At 31.1% G+C, this 25767-nt stretch overlaps 1 protein-coding gene across 2 annotated transcripts in view; it reads left to right on the forward strand.

Moving 5' to 3' along the window:
* The window catches only part of LOC136974198 (eukaryotic translation initiation factor 4E transporter-like), a 114237-nt gene that overhangs the window by 39801 nt on the left and 48669 nt on the right, over window positions 1-25767 (forward strand). For both annotated transcript variants that reach the window (XM_067269013.1, XM_067269012.1), the window contains exons 3-6: window positions 2969-3042; window positions 11317-11598; window positions 19200-19420; window positions 20038-20268. In XM_067269013.1, coding sequence (XP_067125114.1) covers window positions 2969-3042; window positions 11317-11598; window positions 19200-19420; window positions 20038-20268 — 808 coding nt within the window. The remainder of the gene's footprint in view (window positions 1-2968; window positions 3043-11316; window positions 11599-19199; window positions 19421-20037; window positions 20269-25767) is intronic.

Consider the following 25767-nt stretch of genomic DNA (forward strand, 5'->3'; position numbering starts at 1 on the left):
TACTTATAGAATGAAATTACTATCATAATAAGAATGAAAAAAAATATAATTTAATGGTATGATTTATTCTTTTACTTTTGTTTTCATTTGACTAGTTCATTGCCATCCTCACTGAAATGAAGTGTGTGAAAGTTGATTGAGACAGTTTCAGTAGTTTTTAAAAACTAATTATATAAGTTTATAAATTTTATATACTAAAAGTAATCATTTTAGTTTTAAAAATAATAAAATATGTTATTTTAAATGTAGACTTATTCTTTTGAGTTGTATGTTGTTTCAAGATTGAATACTACCTAATTTACTATATCTTTATTTACATAAGCACTATAAAGTACTTTGAGTCTATTGTTGTAAATGAAAGCTATAAATCACATGATTTTATTGACAATAATGATTCATTAATGACTTGAAACCGTGTCGCACTTGATTGTTGTTGACTATGAACACAAAATAGTGCTTTTGATGATCATAACAGGGAGAAGAAAAGCCAAGTGATCGTCGAAGGCACTATATTGTGTTTGTAGTCAACAATAATGATTCATCATAAAAACAATTATGCTGTTTGATTAGATTTTGATTAAGAATTTTATTATATTTTTTATACACACCTTTGTTTTTCTTTCACTTTATATCTGTTCAGTATGAATTAGTTTGCCTTTATCTTTTTTTATTTTTTATTTTTTAACTTTTATTTCATTATTTATGTAATGTTTTAGTGTTTTAAAGTTAACTGCCTTCCATAAGTCAGAACAGAAAGAAAAATTGATTTTTCATGTATTTCTCTACAATACAATTATGTAAGAATTTGATAATCTGACTCCATTGTTTTAAATAATTAATTTGGATAGTTTAGTTTTGTTGTCATAATCTACAATACTGCTTGCAGCTTGCACAATAGAATTTTTAAGTCTGAGATTTTGCAGTGCAGACAGTTGAAAATAGTTCAAATCATAAAAAGAAATTGCATGCTGTTTCAGAATATAATCAAATTACTTTTCACAAATCCAGCAACACTATTTGCAAAATGTAAGTACACTTGTTATGTTTCTTTATTGGGTTGCAGATAAAAAAGACAGAGTTATAGTAATTATTACCAGTAGTTCTGTTAGTAAATATCACTGTTTTTATGAATCTGTTCTTTTTCCTTTTAAAATAGTGTAATAATTACATTGTTACACAAATGTGTCATAGTGACAGCTTGTGAAAGTCAAACATAAGTATAAATAACAAACCTATTGTATTATAACTTTATGAGCATTTATTAAATTAATCAGAACTGTAGAACAGATATGTTTTTGTGTAGTCAGATTGGCAGATAATTAACGAAAGATAGTGATATTAATATATCCGTATCTTTCATTAATATTTATATATCAATATCTGCCTGACTAATATTGATATACATCATCAATGTTAGTGTGATATCATTAAAACTTTTAAAGCATGATTTTAATAAATGTAATAAGTAATTTTTTATGATATAGATAAGCTTCATTGGATTTTATTTTGTTCATATTTTTACTTTTTTTTAATATTTGTATTAAATTTAATTCACTGATTAACAAAAATAAAGTTTGTTTCAAATTACAGTACATTTTGAAACAATTTAATGCTAGTTTTACATTAAGTAGAACTGAACATAGACTATAAAATCATTTTATGTTAAAGTTCAGATACTTAAATAGAAGGCAGTTGCTTTTTAAACATTGTTTACAGAATCATATGCCAAGTTTTCAAAATTTCAAGAATTTTGTGGTTTGTCAGTAATAGTGTTGACTTGTTGAATGCTAACAGTGAGGAAATATATGAAATTTTTTCACATGTATGCATTATATATTATTTACAAATCCAAGATCTAAATTTTTTATAAATATGTACGAGAAGTGTAATTATTTCATTATATGAAAATATGCACTGATAATAGAACTTATTAATATGCCAGATTATATCAATGATTTATAAATACAATATATTTTTGATGAAGTATAATGTTTCTATAACAGTGCATTTGACAATAAAATGAATTACTTAGAAGGACATTTAATAACAATTATGACAAAATTGGATTTTTATATATAACAAATTTATTTAATTTGTATATAATACATTCAAACAATCACCAGATTACATCGGATTACTTTTTCATGATTACATTTAATCAATTACTAAATAATTTGTCACTAGAGGGAGGTATTAAGCACCATCTCTTATTAAATTTAATAATTATATTCTTCTTACTTTTTAATTGTAAAATACACAAAAATATTATACTTTTTCTTCCAGTTCTGACATATGAATATTGTATAACTTAAAACAATTTTTAAAAACTGTATCAATAATGAAATAAAAAATATTAATATATTAAAAATTTTTTAAGTTATACAATATTCATAAGTCAGAACTGGAAGAAAAAGTATAATTTTTTCGTGTATTTTACAATTAAAAAGTAAGAAGAATAGAAAGTCTGACTCCATTGTTTTTATAATTATTTTTGGGTAATAATTATAATTAAATGAAATAATTTTTCTTTAGTAATTAATTAAATGTAATTGGGAAAAGTAGCCAATGTAAACCAGTAGTTGTTTGGCTTTACAAATTTATCATGTTTTGTGATATATGTTTATGTATAATACATTCATTGCAGTTTGTATTTTTGATGTTTCTGCTTACTAAGATTTCAATATTTACAATTTTAAACTGCTAACTTATTGTAATTGTGCTATTTTGTATAATAGATTTTGTTTATAAATAATAAAATTTATTACAAAGTAATTTTATTTTGAATATTTTAATAACTAAATAATTGTGAATGCCATATAATTGCTTAGTTAAAGTATTTTATACATTAGGACTGTTTTATTCTTTCATTTGTAGTAAAAGTCATCTGAATTTTGATGTCTTAAAAATAATATAATTATAAATTGTTATATATTATTACTTAGTCTTTAAATTTTTCTATTGCTTTTAGGAAGAATTACTCAAACTAGCAAAACATCCACATTCTAAAAAAAGACCAAATTGTTTAGACCCTGTATATAATAAGTAAGTGTTAATTATATTATTGAAATATATAATAATTTTTTTTAAGTTAAACTTTGCCATAACACCAAATATAAGTGAGTGTACTTAATACAGTAAATATTTTCTAATTAGAATAAATAAGCCTTAGGAATTGATATTTACATGTATTTATTAAATATATTAACTAATTTAAGGAATAAAGAAATCTAACTTCAGTTTAGAATAGCAAATAATAATTTCCTTACTCTATTCCAATAATTTTTAAAATAGTATATCATTAAGGGTAAAAGAAATCTTATAAGTACATAATTTATAAGCCTATTGAATGTTCATCATGCACATTGGGTTAAAAAAAAGAATGTATTGAACTATGCCAAATTTTAAAATGAATGATTCATGGAAAGAGGTGATTTGCTGAAACTTTAAAGAACAATCTTCAAATTGTAAATGCCCATCTTTCCAAAATTATGCAAAGAATAATGAGGAATCAATGATTAATGCATGGGTGATGGTTCTTTTTCAAATAAACTTTCTAAAACAACAGAATTATAAAAGAACAATTTGATTGAGAATACTAGGATTTCTCATTTCTTGGTCTTTTGCTTGTCCCGGAATTTCGGGAAAAAAGTGAACTGTTTCCTGGGATTCGGGGATAGAATTAATTATTTTTAAGAAATACAAAATATCTTCAAATTAAATGACATAATTATTTTTCATTTTTTAAAGTAGTCTAATACATTTTGCAATCTCCAAAATCATATTAATAATACTAGACACCAACCAAATGCCAAAACTATATCAGGCTACTAATGCATCTGCACAGTGAGCAGGAGTTGTGGGTTTGAGTCCCACTCCAGACCGATTTTTACTCCCAGCAGTTCTAAATTATTTAAATTAATTAATTAATTATAATTATTAAAGTTAATATGAGATGGAGTCTAACGTCTATCACTAGTGCCAAATTGGTTTATAATTTATGTAATAGCTGTAAATAGCCCGATATGATTCGGCAGTTGTTGGTATTTAAATGTAAGTTATAAGTTATTTTATTTGCAATCGATCTTTTTAACTTCTTAAGCGCACAAATTTTGTTTTTAATATGTATTTGTAGACTGAATAGAACCCTAAGGATATACTTTAGTGGGGACATATGGTCTAGTTTCTTCCCAGTTGTGGAACAGTTCAAATATACAGGGTGACAATAATTAACCCGTACAAGTTTTTTGTATCGTAAATTTATTAAAGAAATGAAAATTAGCAAAACAACAGCATATAACAGTGACAATACTTTACGTATTAATCAGATATTCAGCCAGTTTCAAAGTGGACTCCTTTTGCTTTGATGCAGAGCCCCAAACGCGTTTTGAAATTCTCAGCGATGGGCCGCACTCTTCTGGAGACAGTTTGTCTCACTCCCAGCGCAAGGATTGCTTCAGCGACTCCAAACTTTCATGGCGCTTAGAACAGGCCCTGGCCTCCAAAATGGACCACACACTGTAGTCCATTGGGTTCAGATTCGGCGAGTACGGTGGCCATTCCGCAGACGAGATGAAATCGGGAAAATGAGCCTTGCACACTCCTGAGTCTTCTTCGCCCTGTGTGTCGGCGCCGAGTCCTGCTGAAACGTCCATTTCGCACTGCCAAAATGCTGCTGAGCCCACAGAAGTACCACAGCCTCGAGAATGTCATGGTGGTACACATCTTGATTGATTTTGGCCCCTTGATCGACGAAAACAAGGGGTGTCTTGCCGCTCGCACAAATTCCGCCCCAAACCATGACTGACATTGGATTTTGTGATGTTCGATGACGGCTGAGCGTCCAGGAGCCCCCGCGGACCAGTTCCTGTCGTTTTGATGGTTGTACGGAGAAAAGCTTCTCGTCTGTGAAGAGAATGCACTCCCATTGTCGACCTGCGGCCCGACGCTTGAGTTAACGGGATCTTTGGAGTCTCACGCACTTGTTTTCATCGGTGAGGAGCTGAACCTTTTGGAACTTGTAGGGCTTGAGTACGAGTTCCTTTTTCGCCATTAACCGCACCGATTCGCGATTGATTCTGATCTCACGAGCAATTTTTCTCATGGAGACCTTCGCATGTCAGTCAACTCGCTTTGTGATGATCTTGCGGTTCCTAGACGTGTTGACAGTGCGCTTTCTTCCACGTCCGGGACGGTCACCATTGTGGCCAAGCTCCTTGAATCGCCGAACTGCATCTGAGACTGTCATTTTTGGAACACCGAGCAGACGAACAATTTCACATTGATGCTTTCCTTGCCGGAATAGCTCCAAAATTGCACAACATTTGTTCGACACCATTAAAAAAATAAAGAACTAACCCTTATTACATCGAAAGTACATCTACACGGGCAGGAAATCATGGAGAATTAAACAATAGTATGTAAATTGGTGACAGTAAAAAAGTTCAGGTGCAGCATTGCTACAAACTTTGTACGGGTTAATTATTGTCACCCTGTATTATTGGGGGTTTCTATTTGTGAAGTTTTGTGATATTTTGTTGCTCTTGTTTTTGCCAATATTTTTAAAATTAACATGATTTCAAATGTTATCTTTTGCATATAATGAGAAATGCTCATTCTTTGCTTTAAATATAAAATAAATTATATATTAGTTACTCGTCTTCTAGAAATAGATAAATAATTCTTTCATTAAATACGATAAGTTTCAATAAAACGTTTTTTAAATCATTTTAAAATATCGTAAAAATATTAAAATATACGCGAATACGAATATAACATAATTAACTAAACAATAACAATTTCCAATGTTAACTCAGGATATTATTCTTCAAAATATGAAAAAGAAGACTATTTACAAAAATTTTTACATTTTCGAGTCTATCTTTAATCCTTTATCCCCTCTGGAGTAGTATAAAGGATTAAAGATAGACTCGAAAATGTAAAAATTTTTGTAAATAGTCTTCTTTTTCATATTTTAAACAATAACATTAATGCCCGATACATTCTAACCTACACGCCATCAATGCCATAAGATATCTGGCTAGGTAAAGGCTGTAATATTATTTAATTACGAAATAATTTAATACTAGAGTTAGATGCTATTTCTTATTAACTTTAATAATTATAGTTTAATGTTCAGCATTAATAAAAGTTACCAAAATGATTAATTTACTGTGTTTTTGTTATTTCTTACTCCTGTTTTTAGGTATTCAGTATTCGGTCAAATAGTGATTAAATATTCGCTATTCGGCCGAATAGTGAAAAACAGGCCGAATACCGGGTAGTAACCGAATATTCGTTACATCACTAGTAATTAGCCTTAAACTAGCCCGATAGAGTTTTGGCATTTGGTTGGTGTCTAGTTTTATAATATAACGGGTTTAGCAATGTTGTTTATACATATTAATAATGCTGTGTAAGATATACAGTGGGTGATCGGTTAACGAACACAATCTATTCCATGACTTTGTTTGCTATCCAAATTGTTCACTAACTGATTATCAATTTACCATAGGTTTTTATGGGAATTTGATTAATTAATTCTGGAGACCCAAAAAAATAAAAAAAAATATATACTTTCTTACTACGTTTACTTATATGTAACAATAAAAATGCATACACACACAGTCTTGCATTTTTATTAGTCATGTTTTTTCTGTTTGTGGGGGTTAAAGAATCTGTCTAATGTCTATTGCTTTTCTCTCTTCGGGATTTTTCAAAAGTAATTAATAGCATTGTAATTGTAGAGATCTATATGCCTGTTAACCTCAACCTGATTTGGATGCCATCTTAAGACTATTGTTCTGACATCTTCCCACTTCAACAGATATTTAATAGCACATATTGGCATTAATCCTCTTTCAGAAGAAAACATACCTCGCTGAGTTTCGTGGTGTTCATTCAAGAGTTCTTGGCATTCTTCTGTCATCAGATCAGTTTCAGGTTCCATTATGATCTCTTCAATGTTCTTTATTTCTCAGATGTGATTTTTGTTACTCCTTGTAGCTGCTTGAGTCTTCTTGCTCCTTACACTATATCTTTCTTAGATAAAGATTGAACTGCAGCCTACTGTAGACCTGTATAAGCCATACTGCCCAGCAACATCAGACATCTTCTGCCCACTCTCTACTTTTGCTATTATACTCTTACCTTTTGAAAATAAAAATCGACACAAAACAAGTGCTCTTCCAATAGTCTTGTGAATACTATAAAAGAATCGTTTCTGTCAGAAAAATAAAAGGCTGGAATTACAAGGAAGAGTTTCAAAGTTTGGAGGAATACTATCCGATCAGTACATACCAGGTTGAGCATCAATGCCAATGTTTCCTGTGCTCCAAAAAGTTTCAAAATTGTTGCCTGAAGACAAGGGAAAACCAATCGGTATTCATTATTTTATGTCACTTCTTGTGTTTGTTTTGTGAGGTGTTCGTTATCTGGTATTATTAAAAATCTTTTGCAAAAGTTTCGTTATTCAATTTTTTCATTAACCAATCACCCACGTATATTAAAAATTACCTTTGAATTACGTAGAAATTTTCACAAATAGAAAAACTTTATTAAACTTTACTGGAAACTGCATACAACAAAAAAAAAGTGCTTTTGAATTGTGTTGAAAATTAAAAGGAAAAAAAAAGAACTTAGATCAAACTTCTAACTTAAAAGGTAATTTTTGTTTTTTATTAAATAAAACATAATACAAAACATTACTGTAAATTTTTATAATAAGATTTTAAAAAGCAAAGATGGTCAATACTTCCATCACTCAATCTGATTCTTATTTTAGTAATGAAAAGTCCTGATACCGAGAATGCCCTTTCTGATTCAATTGATGTGAGTGTAATCCTGTTTAATGCATTTAAGAGACAACAGGTGTTTCATGTTTTTTCCATCTGTAGCGTTGAAGATTTCTAGTTTGTTTTCGAGGTTGTAGTACTTCTTTTGCTCCCTAGTATTCTTGATTTGTCTACCTTGGCTGCTTTAATAGAACCATCAAGCTTTTAGCCCAATAATTCAGCCGTTTGTTTGTCTTTAATAATCAGATTCATGCAGAAAAACTTCATACTTGTAGACTTTGTACTCATTTGTATCCTGGCCCAATTTGAACAATCTGGCGTTATGCAGTTATTGAAACTACTGGGCATGGTTAAAAATTAAGACAGCATAAGCACAATTATTCTAGATATTACAGGTTCTGACAAGTAAAGAATTTTCAGAGTCCTGCCACAAATAAGCTACATATTGATTATTGACCATTTGTGACATGCCATAATGAGCAAACATTTAAAAAAACTAATAAGTAGGTTTAAAATTAATAAATACAAATGTATTTTGACAATTCTGCAAATAGAAAGTATGGTAATTATGTAGTTTAAGAGAATATGAATTTTTTTAATTATGTTATATTAAAAAGAATGTATATTTAATAGTTATTCAGAAAACACATAACATTTTTCCGGGCGACTCGTATATAAAGTGCTATAAACAAAAATTCATAGGACTACTAACCAATTGTGCCCCATTTGAAATGCCATTGCTTAAGCTTGCCATTGTCATGGAGGTGCACGCTGGACGGTGGATGCACGTGAAGCATGTCATGTGACCCAATTTAAGCGTCACTCAGTCATGTGACTAGGTGTCTGACGCGTTTCTCGGCAGCTCTTCTTGTGGAAAAATTCAATCTTTTTGCACTAATCATGTGGATTAAAGTGTACCTAGGTAACCCCTGTGACGGCACTTCCAGAATCTCGATAGCATTTGCAATTAGAAATGCAATTTTTTAATTTTTGTGGGCCTGAAGACAAACGTTCTAACAACCTAACCTATTCTATTCCCTAATAAATTATCAATAATTTGGTAATTTATTAGAATAGGTTAGGTTAGGACGTGCGACCTCGGGCCCACAAAAATTAAAAAATTGCATTTCTAAAATCGCAAATGCTATCGAGATTCCGGAAGTGCTGCCATAGGGGTTACCTAGGTACACTTTAACCATCACATGATAGAGCAAACGACGTCTTATTATTAACACACAATTAACTCGTGTCACTTCAAACAGTTCGCAGACTACAGTTTGATGACTTTGCCTAGTTACGCTTCCGTAACATTGTAACATTCTATATCCAAATACCAGTTAAAAGCTGCTTGGAAACACGTCAGAGACCTAGTCACGTGACTGAGTGGCGTTTAAATTGAGTCACGTGACACACTTCGCGTGCATCCACCATTCAGCATGCACCTTCACGACGATGGCAAGCTTAACCCGGGTGAGGTCGCAAAGGTCAACAACCTATAGAGGTCGCTGCGGGTCACCTCGACCCGCATTTTAGATATTAATTTTTTTCTTAACCGTTCAACTTTTTTCACTTTTTTCTTTTAAATATTATTTTTCATTTTGTTTAGTAATTTAATAAATATATATGTTCAGTTTGTAAGCCTTAGTTAATTATTTATTAACATTCGAATTTACATGTAAAATTTTGGGGAAAATGTTTATAAGTATCTGAAAAATTTTAACTATTTAAAAAAACATGAATCAATTAGTGATGATAGAAGTTATTTTTATCATAGAAAATGTATGTCACTTTATGATTTAAAAAAATTATATTTATTTTATTTACATTACATTAATAATACAAATTTACGCAGACGTCAAGGGTCTCTGTGGGTCACCATGACCCAAAAGAGCCAATATCTCTTAATGCGTTCTGAGAAACTGAGTAACGGCGATACGTTCCGATAATAACAATAAATTTAGGAAGCTACTGTAAGTCACATTGGTAAAACTTAATTATTAACGATTCAGTTGATCATGAAATAAGAAGTGCGGGTCAGAATGGGTCATGCGACCCCTCCCGGGTTAAGCAACAGTATCTCGAACGGGGCACAATCGGTAAGTAGTCCTATGAACTTCTGTTTATAGCACTTTATATACGGGTCGCCCGGAAAAATGTTATGCGTTTTCTGAATGACTATTACATAAGCTTCTACATTCATGGAACACTGGGGATGTAAACAACACATACTTGAACCAATTACTGGTATTGGAAAAAATGAAAAAATACGTCCAACACCAGTAATTGGTTCGAGTACGTGTTGACTATTAAATGTATGTTCTTTTTAATATAACATAATTTAAAAAATTCATATTCCCTTAAACTATATAATTACTGAAAGTATAATTAATACTTTCTATTGGCAAAATTTTCTCAACCTTAACACAAAATAAGAAAAAAGTGAACTTTTAGAAATTTGCAGGATTTCCCAGGTTAAAAAAACAACCGGGATCCTGTTTGAGAAACCCCAGAGAATACTGTATGTATTAATGTTCTTTTCAGCTTTTTCAATATTTTTTGAAAATTATTCAATTTAAAAATTTTACAGATAAAACTTGCATATGTCAAGATTTACTTGTATTTTATAATATGCTAACATATTTTAAGTTTTGACACTTTTTTGTGTCTTTTTTTGAAAGAACAGCGTCACTAATTTAGTTGCTTTTGCCTCTGTACCTGAAGTACATATTTACTGGCAAGGAATGAGGTTAATTTGTCCTATCCAAGACCTACTCATAGAATTAAAAGGACTAGAGAAAAATTTATGAATCCAACAAGAAAAACTAAATGTATCAAGAGGCAGAGCTTTTATGAATAGATGCATGTAAATTATTTTAAGAAGTCCCCTAACTGGAAAGAGCTGAGAGGTTTATACAACAGGCTGTGCATTTCAGTTTTTTTTTGTTTGTTTTTACTTTGTAATTTGTTGTAAAAACTTTTCATTTGTTTTAATTAAACCTATTAGGTTCTGAAAATATTTAACTTGATGATGTTAATTTGATTAACCCGATCAGAAACATCATTTTTAGTAAATTACTACTTCTGATGATTAATAGTGTTGTTTTTTCATTTAATTTATTATTCAGTTAACTTGATGTCATATGACATTATGAGGATCTATTGAAAGACATTAAATGAAATTACTAAAAACATATTATTTAGAATAATTTGAAGAGAATATAAATCAAAACTAGATACTGCTGCAAATTGCATTTTAGCATAAATTGAAATATTAGATATTTTAGAAAATATTTTTAATATTTTACTATCAATGGATTTTACAAACTTTCCTACTTCAAGAAAATATCAAATATTGATTAATATGAGATTGCAGAAATAATGACAAAATTGTAGAACCATTTGAATAGAAGTTTTTGAAAAACAGTATTTAATAATGCTTTAAAAATATTGAAGATAGAGAATTTGAAATAATATTTCTTTATATAAGTTGTTGTGATTGTATGAATGTTAAAATATATTTATTTAGCACAACTGGGAAATGGGATCCTGAATGCTGGTTTGTTAGCAAAAGAAGTAAGGAAACTCTTCAACCAGAAGAATCAAGATATAAAAAAGAAAGATTGGAAATTGATGTTGGAGTCAATCATAAACGTCGAATTCCAGATCCAAAAGAACGTGTCAAGGAAGAGCGAGATGACATAGTGCTCAGTCCACAGCGAAGAAGTTTTGGTACTGGTTGCCATGTCATACAGCATTCGTCCTTGAGTCGCTGTTCTAGTAGCCCTACTGATGCCAGAGATACCGAAAGGTAAGCATTAATAATAACTTACTTCTATAAAATTTTTTTATATATCAGCGCTGGCCAAACTTTATCACAATAGAAGTAGTATAACACACATCAAAAATATGAGTTACATTCTCTATTGAAACTGCATTTTATATGATATATGTATTATGGGAATTGCAGTAAGGATCTAGAAGAGCCACTTGTAGCTTACAAGCTGCAATTTGGCTAATGTCACTATATATTAATATCTAAATGATTTGATTGAGGAATATGAATTTTAAATTAATTAAAATGAGCAATTATTTAGCTTTGACTGTTTTAAATATACAGTTGAAAATGGAATAACGAAAAATTCAAAAAATATTTTCTATATATTAAAAATATCAGTCAGTTTTTATAAATATGAAATAAAATTAATTTTGGACTATTTGAAGGATATGAAGACTTGTTTCTTTTTCAATTGTGAATATTTTATGTAAATTCAACAGATGTTTTTAATCTTAAACAAGAAGTGCTTTAGGTTGTTGATCTGAAGCAGATCTTGTTTAAGATCAAAAACATTTGAAGAAGCAAAATTATTGACTTTGATATGTTATTATATAATTACTAGTAGGAACTAGTAATTATATATTTACAGTCTTAACTTTTATGATAAGCTTTTAGTCAATCTTACTGACAATTAAAACAGAACTCAATAATAATAAATAGATGACTGCATATAAAGCAACAATTAAACACATTTACAACCTTTAAGCAGCAGAACTATTTAATAAAGAACAATAATTATAACACTAGTGGGCTATAAACTCTTGCTCTTTTTTTTCTTTGCTGTAAAGTGAATTTTGATGATTAATATAATTACAGGAAATCCTTATTAGTTTAAAGTTCAAGGGACAAAATAATCACATTTCAAATTATTGCATTTTGAATTATCAGAGGTGTACATATTTCTGTACAGTACGTAAAATGCCACATAACTGATGATGTAATTTATTAAGCAAATGGAATACGACTACATATACAAAATGCTATTTTTGTTAATTAATAATTATTAATAATATAAATAAACAGCATGTGTCCAGTGAGAACTTGAGGTTGCCAGATAGGTTTTTTAAAAGTAAAGCAGAATTTTCTAAATGTATCCCAATTATTTTTAAAGTATCTCAAAAAATAGTAAGTTATCCAAATCTAGTAGCATAGAGTTCTCAAATATCTCAATCTGCTGTAGCTCAATCTTTCAACCTTAAAACCTAGCCATATTCTATGAAATGAGAAAAAGAATAGTCGATGGCTAAGGTGACACCCAAAAATGTGTAAAAGCAATGCCATGCAGACTAGATTGGAGTTGTTTATGGTCTATTATTCTCTTATAGTATGAAAGCATGTGAACTTTGATCTAACAATACACACATCATAGTTTGAGCAAAATTTTCATTTTGAATTTCAAAGTAGCTGTAGAATTCCTTAACCCTTTCCATTCGGTTAGCTACCGATTGGTGTATATCACATGACTTTCTTGTTCATCGGTAATGCGAAATGCACCGTTCAGTGTAAATTAAAAAATAATCAAAAAATTCGATTAATTTGCATTATATTCGAGTTTTCCAGCGATCTTAGCTTTGATTCGCTCTTCTGCATGTTGAATGACTTTGTTTAAGCCAATAAGTGTTTTGTTACCACCCCTGGTCCATAAATATTTTAGTAAATACATCCCATACTATTCTACAGTAAATCTTTGCAGTTAACTACACAGTTGGCTGAAAACAATCAAAGGGAAACTCCTTCTAAGGTTTTATTGGGTATCTTCTGTCTTTGTTGACATTACTTTAACTAATCACACATTTGTGAAAGGGAAAAATTGCCGTGAAAATCTCCGCCTCCAACCTTCCAAGTAAAATGTAAACAATCGCAATAAATTCGCTTTTTAGATCGTTTTTTAGCTCTAATTAACTAATTTAATGCACTTAGACATTAAATTAGCTAATTCGACAATATTTAAGCGAATAAATATATTTTTAAAACTATCTAGCAATAAATATTGCCAGAAAGCTCGACCTCCCTATAGTAAGTCTATGGAAGATCTTCTTGCTGTTAATTGGCTTTAAAATTTTTGTTTCTTTGCCTATTACGCTCTAATTGGTAATTTATATTATGGCTGAATCAACTTCAACAAATGAGTTTTTTTTAGACCCATCTGGTCGGGATTTTCCCGCAACAAACCAGTCCACGTGATTAAAGTCAGAATGTAAACAAACATTAAAAAATAGCTATATTCTTTATTTTAGAGTGTAATTCTACTAGTTTTTATGCTATTTGACTCTATTTTGACAAGAAGATATCTTATCAAAAGCTTCCAGCTGAAAAATTTACTGCGAAACTCATTACTTCCAGATATTGCATAATCGCAGGAAAAAATTAACTAATTGCTTATTTTAGAGTATTATTGTATAAAGCATTGAAAAAATATAAAAAAGTATCAAATATTCACTATTTCGAACAGAAATATATGATGATACATTTTAACTGTCGCTTTACGATAACAATCGACTCCTCTCCCTGCTAAGTAATTAGAGACATTGTGTAAATAATGGCAATAACTTCTCCCCCGCTCTAGCTAGAGAGATGGGGATTGTTTTGTTTAAAAGAAGACTGATGAGTCTACCTAATAGATGTACAAAGTTCAGCGATTCTCTGTAAATTAATTTTTTTTTTCTTGTGATCATAAACTTCAAATTTGAATATTATTTTAAACTTGTATAAAACTAAAAATTAAACAATCGTAAACTGTAATATGTTTCTAATCAAACACAAAAAACAGATTGAATATAGTGCAATATTGAAGCAAAATATTGCAATTTAAAAAATTACCCAAAAATTGCAAAAATGTGCTGCATAACGAATTCCACCTGATTACTTAATGTTAAAGATTTTCCGAATGGAAAGGGTTAATATACAAACCTCTATATCCTCAGTCAGGACAAACAGTACAGTTACAAACTAACAGGATTTCAAACTATCCAAGTTTGAAATCCTATCCAGGTTTGTTTAAATTTACGATTGCATTTGAATGTAACGGTTCTTGAGAAAGGTTATTAAAAATAACCTAAAACGTTTGAATGATAGCAATAAACGGCTGTGTTTAAAAGGTGTACAAGAGTCTGTGGTGTAAATTAACGGAGTCTTTGAAGAGTATAAAGTATCCAAGTTTGAATTAAGAAGGATTTCTTGTATACACATTTAAAACGTTATCCCCAGTTTACACACAACAGCATTACTTTGATAATTTTCCTAACAAAGTTAAAACTAAAGATGCCATTACCATTTTGATTTGTTTGTTTTCTTTTTTTAAATACTCCAGTTATATTTTATAAAATATTAAACAATTTTCAAGTTAGAACACACTAGTAATATGAGTTTTTACATACTATTTTCTAAATAGTAATGAGATGAATGACAGAATTTAGAACCCTGTTGAGAATGACTTGACATTACAGACCATCAGGTCTTCACCATATAAAGAAAGTTCATCTTTGGTTCAACAATGCAATGTGATGATAATGCAGTCTAATAATTTAAATACTTCAATACATCTAAAAAGAATTTATCTATATATATAAATGGACATGTTTGTGCCTGTATTTCACTCTGCAGCCAAAACTACACATTGCACATGAATGATGTTTGTGTGTGGTAGTAGCCCCAAGTCTCCCATTGCGCACTATGGTGGTTGCGTCTCGATAGCTATAAGGGTGTGGGAAATATGGGGGTTGAAAGTGGTTGACTTCAAAAATGTGTGACACTTCAATGAGAATGTTCCAGTTTTTTCTAGAAAGTTCCAGAACCTAGAGGTGAAATTTGGTACACAGTTAGGATACGTCATGAAAATGCACACTAAGAAGGAATTTTTCGAAATTTCCCCGTGGAGAGAGAGGGAGAGCATTAACCTGAAGAACGGCTTCTACTGTGCTATTTTAGATGCGATTTGTTTTGTTTTTAATTACATTTAGTCTTCATTGAGTACAATATAATTGGATTGCTGTATGTTAGATTTCAATGTAAAATGTCTATGTAATCCAAAAATCATAATTCTAACCAAGAATTGCTGTGAGACTGTCTACCATAATTTTTTGGATTACAAAAACGTTTTACATTGAAACCTTCATTGAGTACTTAGGGGTATTAAACTGATAACATTTCAGACATTGTTGTAAATATTTTTTTATATATTTTGATTTTTAACCAAATGTTTGAACCGTTTTAAATTTGAATATGTTTTTGCATATTGGTTCGATTATAGAATGATTGTAAACGTTCCAGAAAATTTATGAAATTAAAAACAGTTCGTTTGATTCTCAGCAAATCTCATCATTCTCAGTGGTAGGTGTTAAATAACAATTACTATGGTTGTTGAAATATTGAATGTAAATAGGGTTTGCTTGCAAAATCCATGCAAACGAAGCCACGGGTAACAGCTAGTAACTAAAATAAAATGAAAGAAACAGAAAAAATGGAATGTTTGAGATGATAAGATGATACCTTCTAAATTGCATAGGGGTTAATTAGAGCCTCTGGCTCCTGTGCTTTCCGTATCAGGTCTCGACTTTTATTTAACATTGTTCTTGGGATTAAGGAAGGACAGATGCCAGTGGAAATTTATAGGTCTGCAATTTGAAACTTGAAGCCCAATTAGTAGGTATAGTTAAACACAGGGCTGTGGAGTTGGAGTTGGCAGGAATTTCTGGCCAGAGGAGTCGGAGTTGGAAAAAATGTGTCGACTCCGACTCCCGCATTTTAAATTTACTTTAGGTTTTTTTATTTAAATGAAAGAAAATTTATATATTTATTAATTTTTTAAAATCTTTTTGTGTTTTGATATAATTTATTTATTTTAAATACAAAATCAATACATCAATTTAATTTATTAAATATGTAGTGTTCACATCCACAAGAGCCGAATTATCGGGCTAGAGTTGGCTATAATAAATAAATAAGACAATTTGGCACTAGAGCTCGGCGTTTGGCGCCACCTCTTACTAAACTTAATAATTATAATTAAATTAAATAAATAATTTTAATAATTTGGAACTGGAGGAAAAGAAATCGGCCCGAAGCGGGACTCGAACCTGCAACTTCTGCTGTCCGTGCAGACACGTTACCAGTTACGCTACCCGGACCTTCGGTCCGATCGCCTCCTCCAGTATATATAAGCTAACACGACGACCATCGACGGTCATTACAATGCCGGCTGGGGACACATCAAGTGCCCACGTCTTCCCAAGGCACTCAACCGGCCATCGCAACCCCGGCAAGGCGTATAAATATAAATAAATAACGACTAACCCGTTACAAAGCTACACATCCACAAGAGCCGAATTATCGGGCTAGAGTTGGCTATAATAAATATAATAAGACAATTTGGCACTAGAGCTCGGCGTTAGGCGCCAAACGCCGAGCTCTAGTGCCAAATTGTCTTATTTATTTATTATAGCCAACTCTAGCCCGATAATTCGGCTCTTGTGGATGTGTAGCTTTGTAACGGGTTAGTCGTTATTTATTTATATTGTAGTGTTCTTTGTAGTATTTGTGTTTAGTAGTTAAATTATTTTGACCCAATTGAATTTGAATGTTTTTGAATTGTTCCTTTATTATCCCTGCTCTAAATAAGTACTGTTTTTCTGAATGAGTCAGACTAATTAATCAGAGTACATATTTTTTTTTCTGAACAAGGGGCTGAAGTAGCTAGATTGCACACTTCTTAGTTGGACTAACTCTTCTGGAAGAGTGAAATTGAAGTACAAATGCTGTTGCATATATGTAGATGTAGAATTTTTTATCACCCCCTTTCTCCTCTTATTAAATATTTGTTAAAAATTAATTTTTTTATACAAATAAATATTAATGTAAGTTAAATATTAAAAATACTAACTATAAAAGTATTTGGGTAAACGCCCCAGGCTCTTTTCAGTGTTCAGAGTAGGGTACCCCTATAAGTGCCTCTGCCCCCATAAAATGACTTGGTATTTAATTTTTTAGGAGTTGGAGTCAGCCTACTAAAATTATCAGGAGTTGGAGTCTAGTGTTTTTTTTTTACCGACTCTGCAGCCCTGGTTAAACAATCGTCTTTGGTATCTGGTTTCGAGCACAATCATTCAAACTTTGCCGGCCACAGCCACGACCACAAGATCTTTCATGATGCATTTTCATTGAAATTAACCTATTAAATGTTGAAATTTCTCTGTTGCATGACGCCCTAGGTTGAATTTTTGTCAATGCAAAAATTTCCCGTTTTTGAAAAAAATAATGGTGGTTTGTTTAATCACAAATAAAAGATCAAATGCACATAAATGAACACATTGTCCCACAAAAATTACTGACATTTTAAACTTTAAAAACCATAGGGTGAGCACATAGTAAAAAGTGCAAATACACGGTTCACAATAATTTTTGCAAAAATGCAAAGAATACTTTGCTCAGGTATATAGGACGACCTAGGTTTTTGAAGTTGTGAAAAATGAATAAAAAGCTTGTCTTATATGCAAGTAAATACAGTATATGCCAGCAACATCTCTTAGTTGAGTGTTTTTTTATTTCATTTACATATTTAGATACTTGAATCTATTGTATTCTACATATCAAAATGTAAAGATAAGTTATTGATTAACAAAAACAGCACACAACTATGGCTAAAATTAGCCATAGTTGTGTGCTGTTAACGGTTTATTCTGGGACTAACAGTCAGTGTATGAAATAAATGCAGTTTTGAATGCAAAATAATTTTTACTTGGATATTAAATGTTCAGAATCTGTATGACTTTTTTTAAAGCAGTGATTTAATTTGGAGAAAAATAATAGATTTTTTCATGTCATTTTGTAAACATATAGATGATGCATATTTTAATATTTCTGAATTTATTATATAAGCTTGAATATAAGATGCTGTTGGATTTGAGATGTAACTTAATTTCTTCATGCCTATCCATGAACTTTTCTTGAAAAATAGACAACTTGAGACAAATTTATGTTGACAGAATTGATTCTTTTAATGTAAATTTGTTGTATTTATTGCACATTAAAGTAAATTATATATCACTGTCTTCCATGATATCAGTGTTACCTCTTCTGAATCAACACTGGATTTAATGCTCATGTCTTCCCATGGACACCCTTCTTCAGTCTCATTTAAAATATCTGCAATGCAACATTTCTTGAAAGTGTACTGTGCGACTTTTTCTGGGATTTTCATCCAAGTACTTAATATATTACTGTAATAGACTAATGAAATTGGGCTAACCTGATCTCATAAATACTATTATGAATATTGACTAGATAAAATGACATGACAGAATAAGATGCAGACCCTAGATGTCATTAATTACGATGTACTATATCAAACCTAAGATTACCCTGTTTTTAGAAATACTAAAACTTGAAAAAGTGTCTTACATTTTAGTAAATACGGTATGTTATGATTCTTTATATCAGAAATATTAAGATATTTTTATGAATGTTGACATAAACATTATATCAGAGTTTTTTTCAATACTTTAAATGTTTATGAAGTACATTGTTAGAATTATTTTGGAAATTCTTTTGATTTTTCATAATTAAATTTTTTATTTAAGCACTACACATCGGGAGACAAGTCGAAAAATTGGAAGTGGGCGCATTATCAATCGTGAGAGAGATTCACGTGAATGGGAACGTGAACATAGAGAATACGGATATAACAACAGAGGAAGTGATAGGAGGGAACGATTTGAACAAGATGATGGTGATAAGGAAGGAAGAAGGTATTCAAGTCGTTATGGACGAATAAATGATCGTGGAGATAGAAGAACGACTCGTAAGTGCCATTTTGGACAATTTAGCACTTAATGGTGTTAAGATTTTGTAATGATAAAATAAAATTTCTTTTGTAATGTAAAAATTAAATACAACATAGAGTTGTATTTAAAACTTTGTATTTAATTTTTACATTTCTTTGTTACTGTTTCCACAAATTGAAAGAAACAGGATTTTTTTTTTTTTTTTTTTTTTTAGACTATATCAGTTTTATTTTGTTAGAGGAAGCTAGTGGCTTTACTGTTTTCTTTTATTTGCTTATAAATGCTACTAAGGATTTATATTGTAATTTTTTTTCTCCATGATTTGATTCATGTATCTGCTCAGTACCTTACTGAGAATTCTCCTTTTTCTTATCCTCATTTTTATCCCCCCTCCCTCTTTTCCTCTTCCTTTTCTTAATCTAGACTCTGAGTAGTCTCTAACCCTTATAAATAAATAAGGGAACAAAAATTTCACATGATTTGCTAATATTTTATTACCTAATATAATGATTGTGTGCAAACTAACTAATATATACACAAGAATAAAATAATAGTTTTTGGAAAAATATAAAATAGAAATGCTTAATTTTTTCATAAATTTTAGGCAAATTAATAAAACGCTATAACTTTTCAGGTCGGAATGATAGAATTGAAGAAGAAGCTGAACCAGAATGGTTTAGTAGCGGACCAACTAGCCAGTCAGAAACAATTGAATTGGTTGGATTTGATGATGTTGCACATGATCACGAAACAAAAAAATCAGGCAAGAAATCGTCTAATAAGAAAAAAGAAGTTTTTCGAAAACAGAATTATTCTGAAGAAGGAGAAAGAACAAATGGTGTGACAAACTTTTCTTCACAAAAAGGTATGTTTTATTTATTTATTTTTCAATTTTCTTATAATAATGGATTAGTAAATATAATCATATATTTTATGAATGGTTGAAAAATTCTCTGATAGTGATAATGCCTTGTTTTACAAAGCAGTTTGAGTTTTTAGTGATAGCAATTTTGAGATAGTCATGTACTAAAATAATATATTTTAAATAAATTGTTATCATTAAAGATAAAATTTTAACTGAAGCAAAAACTAACAATCATATTTCTTTTGATCTAAAATATTTGTAATGAAAACATTTTTCTGGTTTTCTGTAATTTTTTTTAACTACAAAAATTTATTTGTTTAAATAGTGCATGAAGCATTATTAAATTTATTAGAATGTAATATTATAAAAGTTTACTTAAGTGAACTATAATAATAATATAATTAAAGTTAATTCTTTGATATTAAGTAAGTCTGTAGTAAAAAATTGAAAATTAGGCATTTTTATAAAATATCAAAATTTTTCATTTAACTTTTAATTAAAATAGGAAAATTTTGTTTTTATTTTTTAATATATTTAACCAAACTTTCTACAAACTTTTAAATTAATTTATTTGATTTAATTAGTTTTAATCATCAGTATGACAATTCTCTGTAAACAAAATTTTAAAAAATAACAAACAAAAATCCTGAGGGCACCACATATGTCAACATAAAAGCATAACCGGTCTGGAATCAACAGGAATTCATTTCTCTGTTTAGTTACCAGTTTTGCCCTTACAGATATCATGCAATTGTTACTCATGTTCCTTGCTTGTTAGATGCCATTATAATTCTTTTCCTTTTTTAACACCAACAAAACACAACAGAATAATATCCTGATATAAAATATTTGAACTAAGCACAGTTTGTTTTCTGTCTGAACAAACTGTGCTTAGTTCAAATGTCATTGAAGTCAAATATCATATATTTAGTTGAAGTGCCACTTTAACTCAATTCTTAGCCAACAAGTCATAATAATGTTTTAGGAGACCTTAAACAATGATCACTTGCCAATATCACTCAATTATTTTTTAATTTTAAAGTTATAATTTTCAAAACTTTTGTGTAACATGACAAAGAAGAAAATTTTTTCATTTATAGATTAATTACTAGCATACTAAACCAAACAATTGTTGTAATTAATTGGGCTGTTATTAATAACTAGATATTAAGTAAGTTGGTATTAGAGTTAGATATTAGGCAACATCTCTTATCTAAATTAATAATTATTAATAATAGAAAAATAATAGCCCGATTAATTACGGCGATTGTTTGGTTTAGTATCGATTCATTGGACTTTGGGTTGTTTATATTTATTAATTACTAGCAATTTATTTTAATGATTTTTGGATGTAGCAGTAAAACCTGCATAAGTTTATCACGATTACAAAAAAAAATTGTTTAGTTTTTCAATGCTTTTTAGAACTGTTTCAGACCTGATTCAAGTAGGTACAGTACATTGAAGCTATTTGAATTCCAAGATTTGAAACAAGAAGGCATTACTGCCTTATTTATTGAAGCCATGTTCTTATGCAGTGTGCGCATTGGGGCCTGCATCCACTGGTCCGACCAGGATCATCTCGGAGATTTGATTTTTGCTGACATTATTGCCCTATTAGAGATAAATGAGATAATGCTACAGCATGCCATGGCCTCATTATGTCAAGAGGCACACAAAATTGGTCTCAGAATAAATGTCATGGTCGAAAATGATGCATATATGTAACACTGCTCAAACGCGGGGAGTAATTGTTGGAGCACAACGATCAGAGGATGTAGACAGATTTACCTACTTGGGTAGTGTTATTTCCCAAAATGGTGACGTGGAAATGGACATGAAGTGCCACATCAGAAAACAGTGACAGTCTTATGGCGGATGAACAAGATCTGGTCCTCACCATCCATCTCATTGAGAATCAGATTCTGCCTGTTCACCTCCATCATGATTCCGATAGCTGTTTATGCTAGTGAGTCCTGGAAGATATCGGGGAAACATCAATAGAAGGTTCAATGTCTTCCAACAGAGATGCCTACAACAAATCCTAAAGATCCAATATTTATATCACCAATGAAGAGGTTTTCCAAAAGAGTGGGATGTGCAAACTTCATAACATTGTCGCTTGTAGAAGAGTCCAACTGGCCAGCCACATTTTTCATATTGAGAACAATAAGGATCCCTAAGACAGCCATGAAATGGGTTTCCCCTGGTGCCAAACAACCATGAGGATGCCCCAGGAATACTTGGTGTAGAACTTTTCTTCACAATTTGAAAATGCTCAATATAACTTAGAAGGAAGCTGGAGCCCTCACCCATGATCGAAATCAATGGAAGATAAGTGCTGCCTGGTATGCTACCTAGCATTGGAGAAACTACTACTACTACTACATGTTCTTATGACAGTGTGATTTTATTTAAGTCAGTTCTTTACTTTTTCCAATATTTAGTTAAATCTTTTTTCACATTACAATAATTTTTGCCTTTGGTTTTTTTCATATTCGTCAGTTTAAGTGGCTGAAATATGATTAACTAAAATAAATACCACCTTTATCTATCCAGCAATAAATATTTAATAACATAAAAATGTTTTTAATGGTTTTCATCAGTTAATCAAATATTAAAAAGGAACATTAAAATAGAATGTATGGAATACGTATGAAAATCCAACAGGAATAGCACATGCATAGAATAAATATAAATACAAAAATAAAGGAAAAAGCACACGAGGATTACTTATAAACACTGAAAATAACATAAAAATTACAGTTGCCATAAGGAAGATTGCAGGATGACCACAAGGTATTAATGCATGTTAGGCCGCGACTCCACTAGCCGTAAAAGGGCCGTAAAACCCCTCACCGTAAAAGCTTTTAATCACGTGACCATGATATTTTACGCCTGAGCAGGTCATAAAACCAACGTAAAAGCGAGTTGAACACTGCTCAACTCGCTTTTACGTTGGTTTTACGACCTGCTCGGCTTTATGGTCACGTGTTAAAAGCTTTTACGGTGAGGGGTTTTACGGCCCTTTTACGGCTAGTGGAGTCGCGGCCTTACTGTAAAAAGATTTCCATGCAGTGGACAATGTCTGCATCTCTATGATTAATGCAACCTGTTCTCATATGTGCTTTGTATATCTCTAGCTTCTCGAGATGCCTCACTGCATGTCTGTTGGTTGCAGCTCTGATGATGGATGCTTGATACCAATAGACATTAACCTCTTGCTGTTTGACGAATGATACAAGTACAGTACTATCCGAGTTCTTATTAACGGAATATCTGTGTTCTTTCGGTCTTTGTTTTAACTGCCACATAGTTGCTCCTACATAAACAAGGTCAGTGTCAAAGCGATGGTCTTTTAAAGATATGGAATAAATCCCCATCAAAGAATTCTGATTCTCCTTCTTATTGTTTCATAACAATCTATAAATTGTTGGGTTATGCCGACAAACGATTTGAAGGTTATTAGTGTTGGCAAGTTCCCTAAGCATTTTGTTTAAGAATGGAAAATAATTGAGTACTATTCTTCTATGGTTCACTTTGGGAGAATGTCGACATTGATTCTGGAAAGATGTGATAAGCTTCTCTATATTGCATCTCTGGTATTCTTCTCGTACCGCCATCTTAAGAATGTAATCTAACTCTTTACAGGTATCATAAATGCTCATGCAATGAGTGTAGGCACATTTAATCCAAGCCTGGAAGGATGCATATTTAATGTGCCTGGGATCAACAGACTTGACTTGGGATAATAATAGGTTGAGAACATGGTTTGCAGTAAATGTCCATCCATATTTCTCCTTTCTTGCGGGTGATGGATAGATCAAGGAAATTAACATTATTAGTGCTCCCTTGGTCCAAATGTAATGTCAAACCATAAGGGTTATCATGATCATTGCTAATAGGGAAATATGATCATAGCTAATCATTTGAATGCATTTGAATTCTCAAGTAATTTGGCAGTTGGGTTTTTTTATTGATAGTTAATAAGATTTTTGCTAGCTGGTACAAAATATTACTCTAATTTTTTCTTAACATTATGCAAGCAGAAACATAGTCAGTTGTCATATTTTTAGATAAGTAGTAATGATGATAACTGGATCGATAAAAATATATTTATTAAACATTAAAAACTTCTATTTTTTTCTGAAATTAGAAATTAAATAAAACATAATGCACAAGTGTATCTACAATTATCAAATATTCTGAGAAAACAGCAAAGAAACACTAATGCTAGGTCTACAGTTGATTAAAAATGGTTATTTCAAGTAATAATTAAGTGACAAACTGGAATGTTTTTGTTATCTACTTTGAAAGAAATCTTTTTCCAGAATATTAAAAATGCTTCTAGAATACCTTTCATTGGCTGTGTATTAAGATCAATATATGATTTTTTTTATCATCTGAAGTTTTTACATTGAGTAATGGGTTAATGTGTACCTAGGTAGCCAAGATGGCGGACCTTCCAGTAATCTCGATTCAGGTTACTTAGTGACGTCAAGATGGCGGCCATCTTGACTGCAATTTACGATGGAGCACATGTGATCACGTAATTCGCTCCGCGATTTATTAAATACTAAATCCCGATTTTAGAATTTAAGGATTTTGTTAAAATAATTACTATTTCGAAATAATAAAAAAAATAAATAAAAATAAACGATAATTATATAATGTTATTACTTACGTCATTGTGCATGCTGCTGTTCCTCTCTTTTTTTCCGACGCTTGGTTTGGACAGGAATTGATACCGTTTGACTACTCATCTTTCTGTTCTTCTTTCTTTCGTTCCTACTTTTATTGTTATCATCATCAGTAATATTGCATTCCTTTCTTTTCTTCACCTTTTCTTCGACCACCTTTTTTACTTTTTTCTGAATATTAGAAACTGGGGCTGCAGGGACTGTCTCGGGTTCTTTTTTTAGAGTGATTTCGGAACGATTGTTTTCTTGACAGATAAAACAGCTCTCGTCTTCTCGACATATTCCCCCTACAACCCATTTCATACTTTTTAGTTTGCGGTCTTTTTCATATTTTCGTTTACATATGACAGTCTCGTCGATTTCGACGGTTTTCTTCGGACCTCTGATTTTAAACGACGTCATATTGTGCAGAGCAACTAGCATGTATATGGTTGGACCAGTCGACAGCAGCCTTATTCGAAATGCCTACAGCAATACCCGAGGTGGTCGAAGAGCATTCCAATGCAATGTAATGCCATATAAAAGAAAAGATTCTACTTCACGATATTTTTCCACATTTACCTTTAAAGGTTCCTTCGAATGCAGAACTATTTCTTCGACATTTTTTGCATCTCATCACACACGAATCTCTGTCGTGTCGATAAAAAATTTGGCACGAATTCAAACAATTCTTACAAACACTTCCTCAATATGCTGTAATCCTAGACTCGCCGCAAATTTAAAACCTTTATCAATTCTGGGGTCCATACCTAATTCGGAAAATTCCGATTCGAGCACTCGATAGAAATCATGGGCGGTGCAC

The sequence above is a fragment of the Centruroides vittatus genome, unplaced genomic scaffold, assembly GCF_030686945.1.
Source record: "Centruroides vittatus isolate TY-2023 unplaced genomic scaffold, ASM3068694v2 contig_345, whole genome shotgun sequence".
In the NCBI taxonomy this organism is placed as follows: domain Eukaryota; kingdom Metazoa; phylum Arthropoda; class Arachnida; order Scorpiones; family Buthidae; genus Centruroides; species Centruroides vittatus.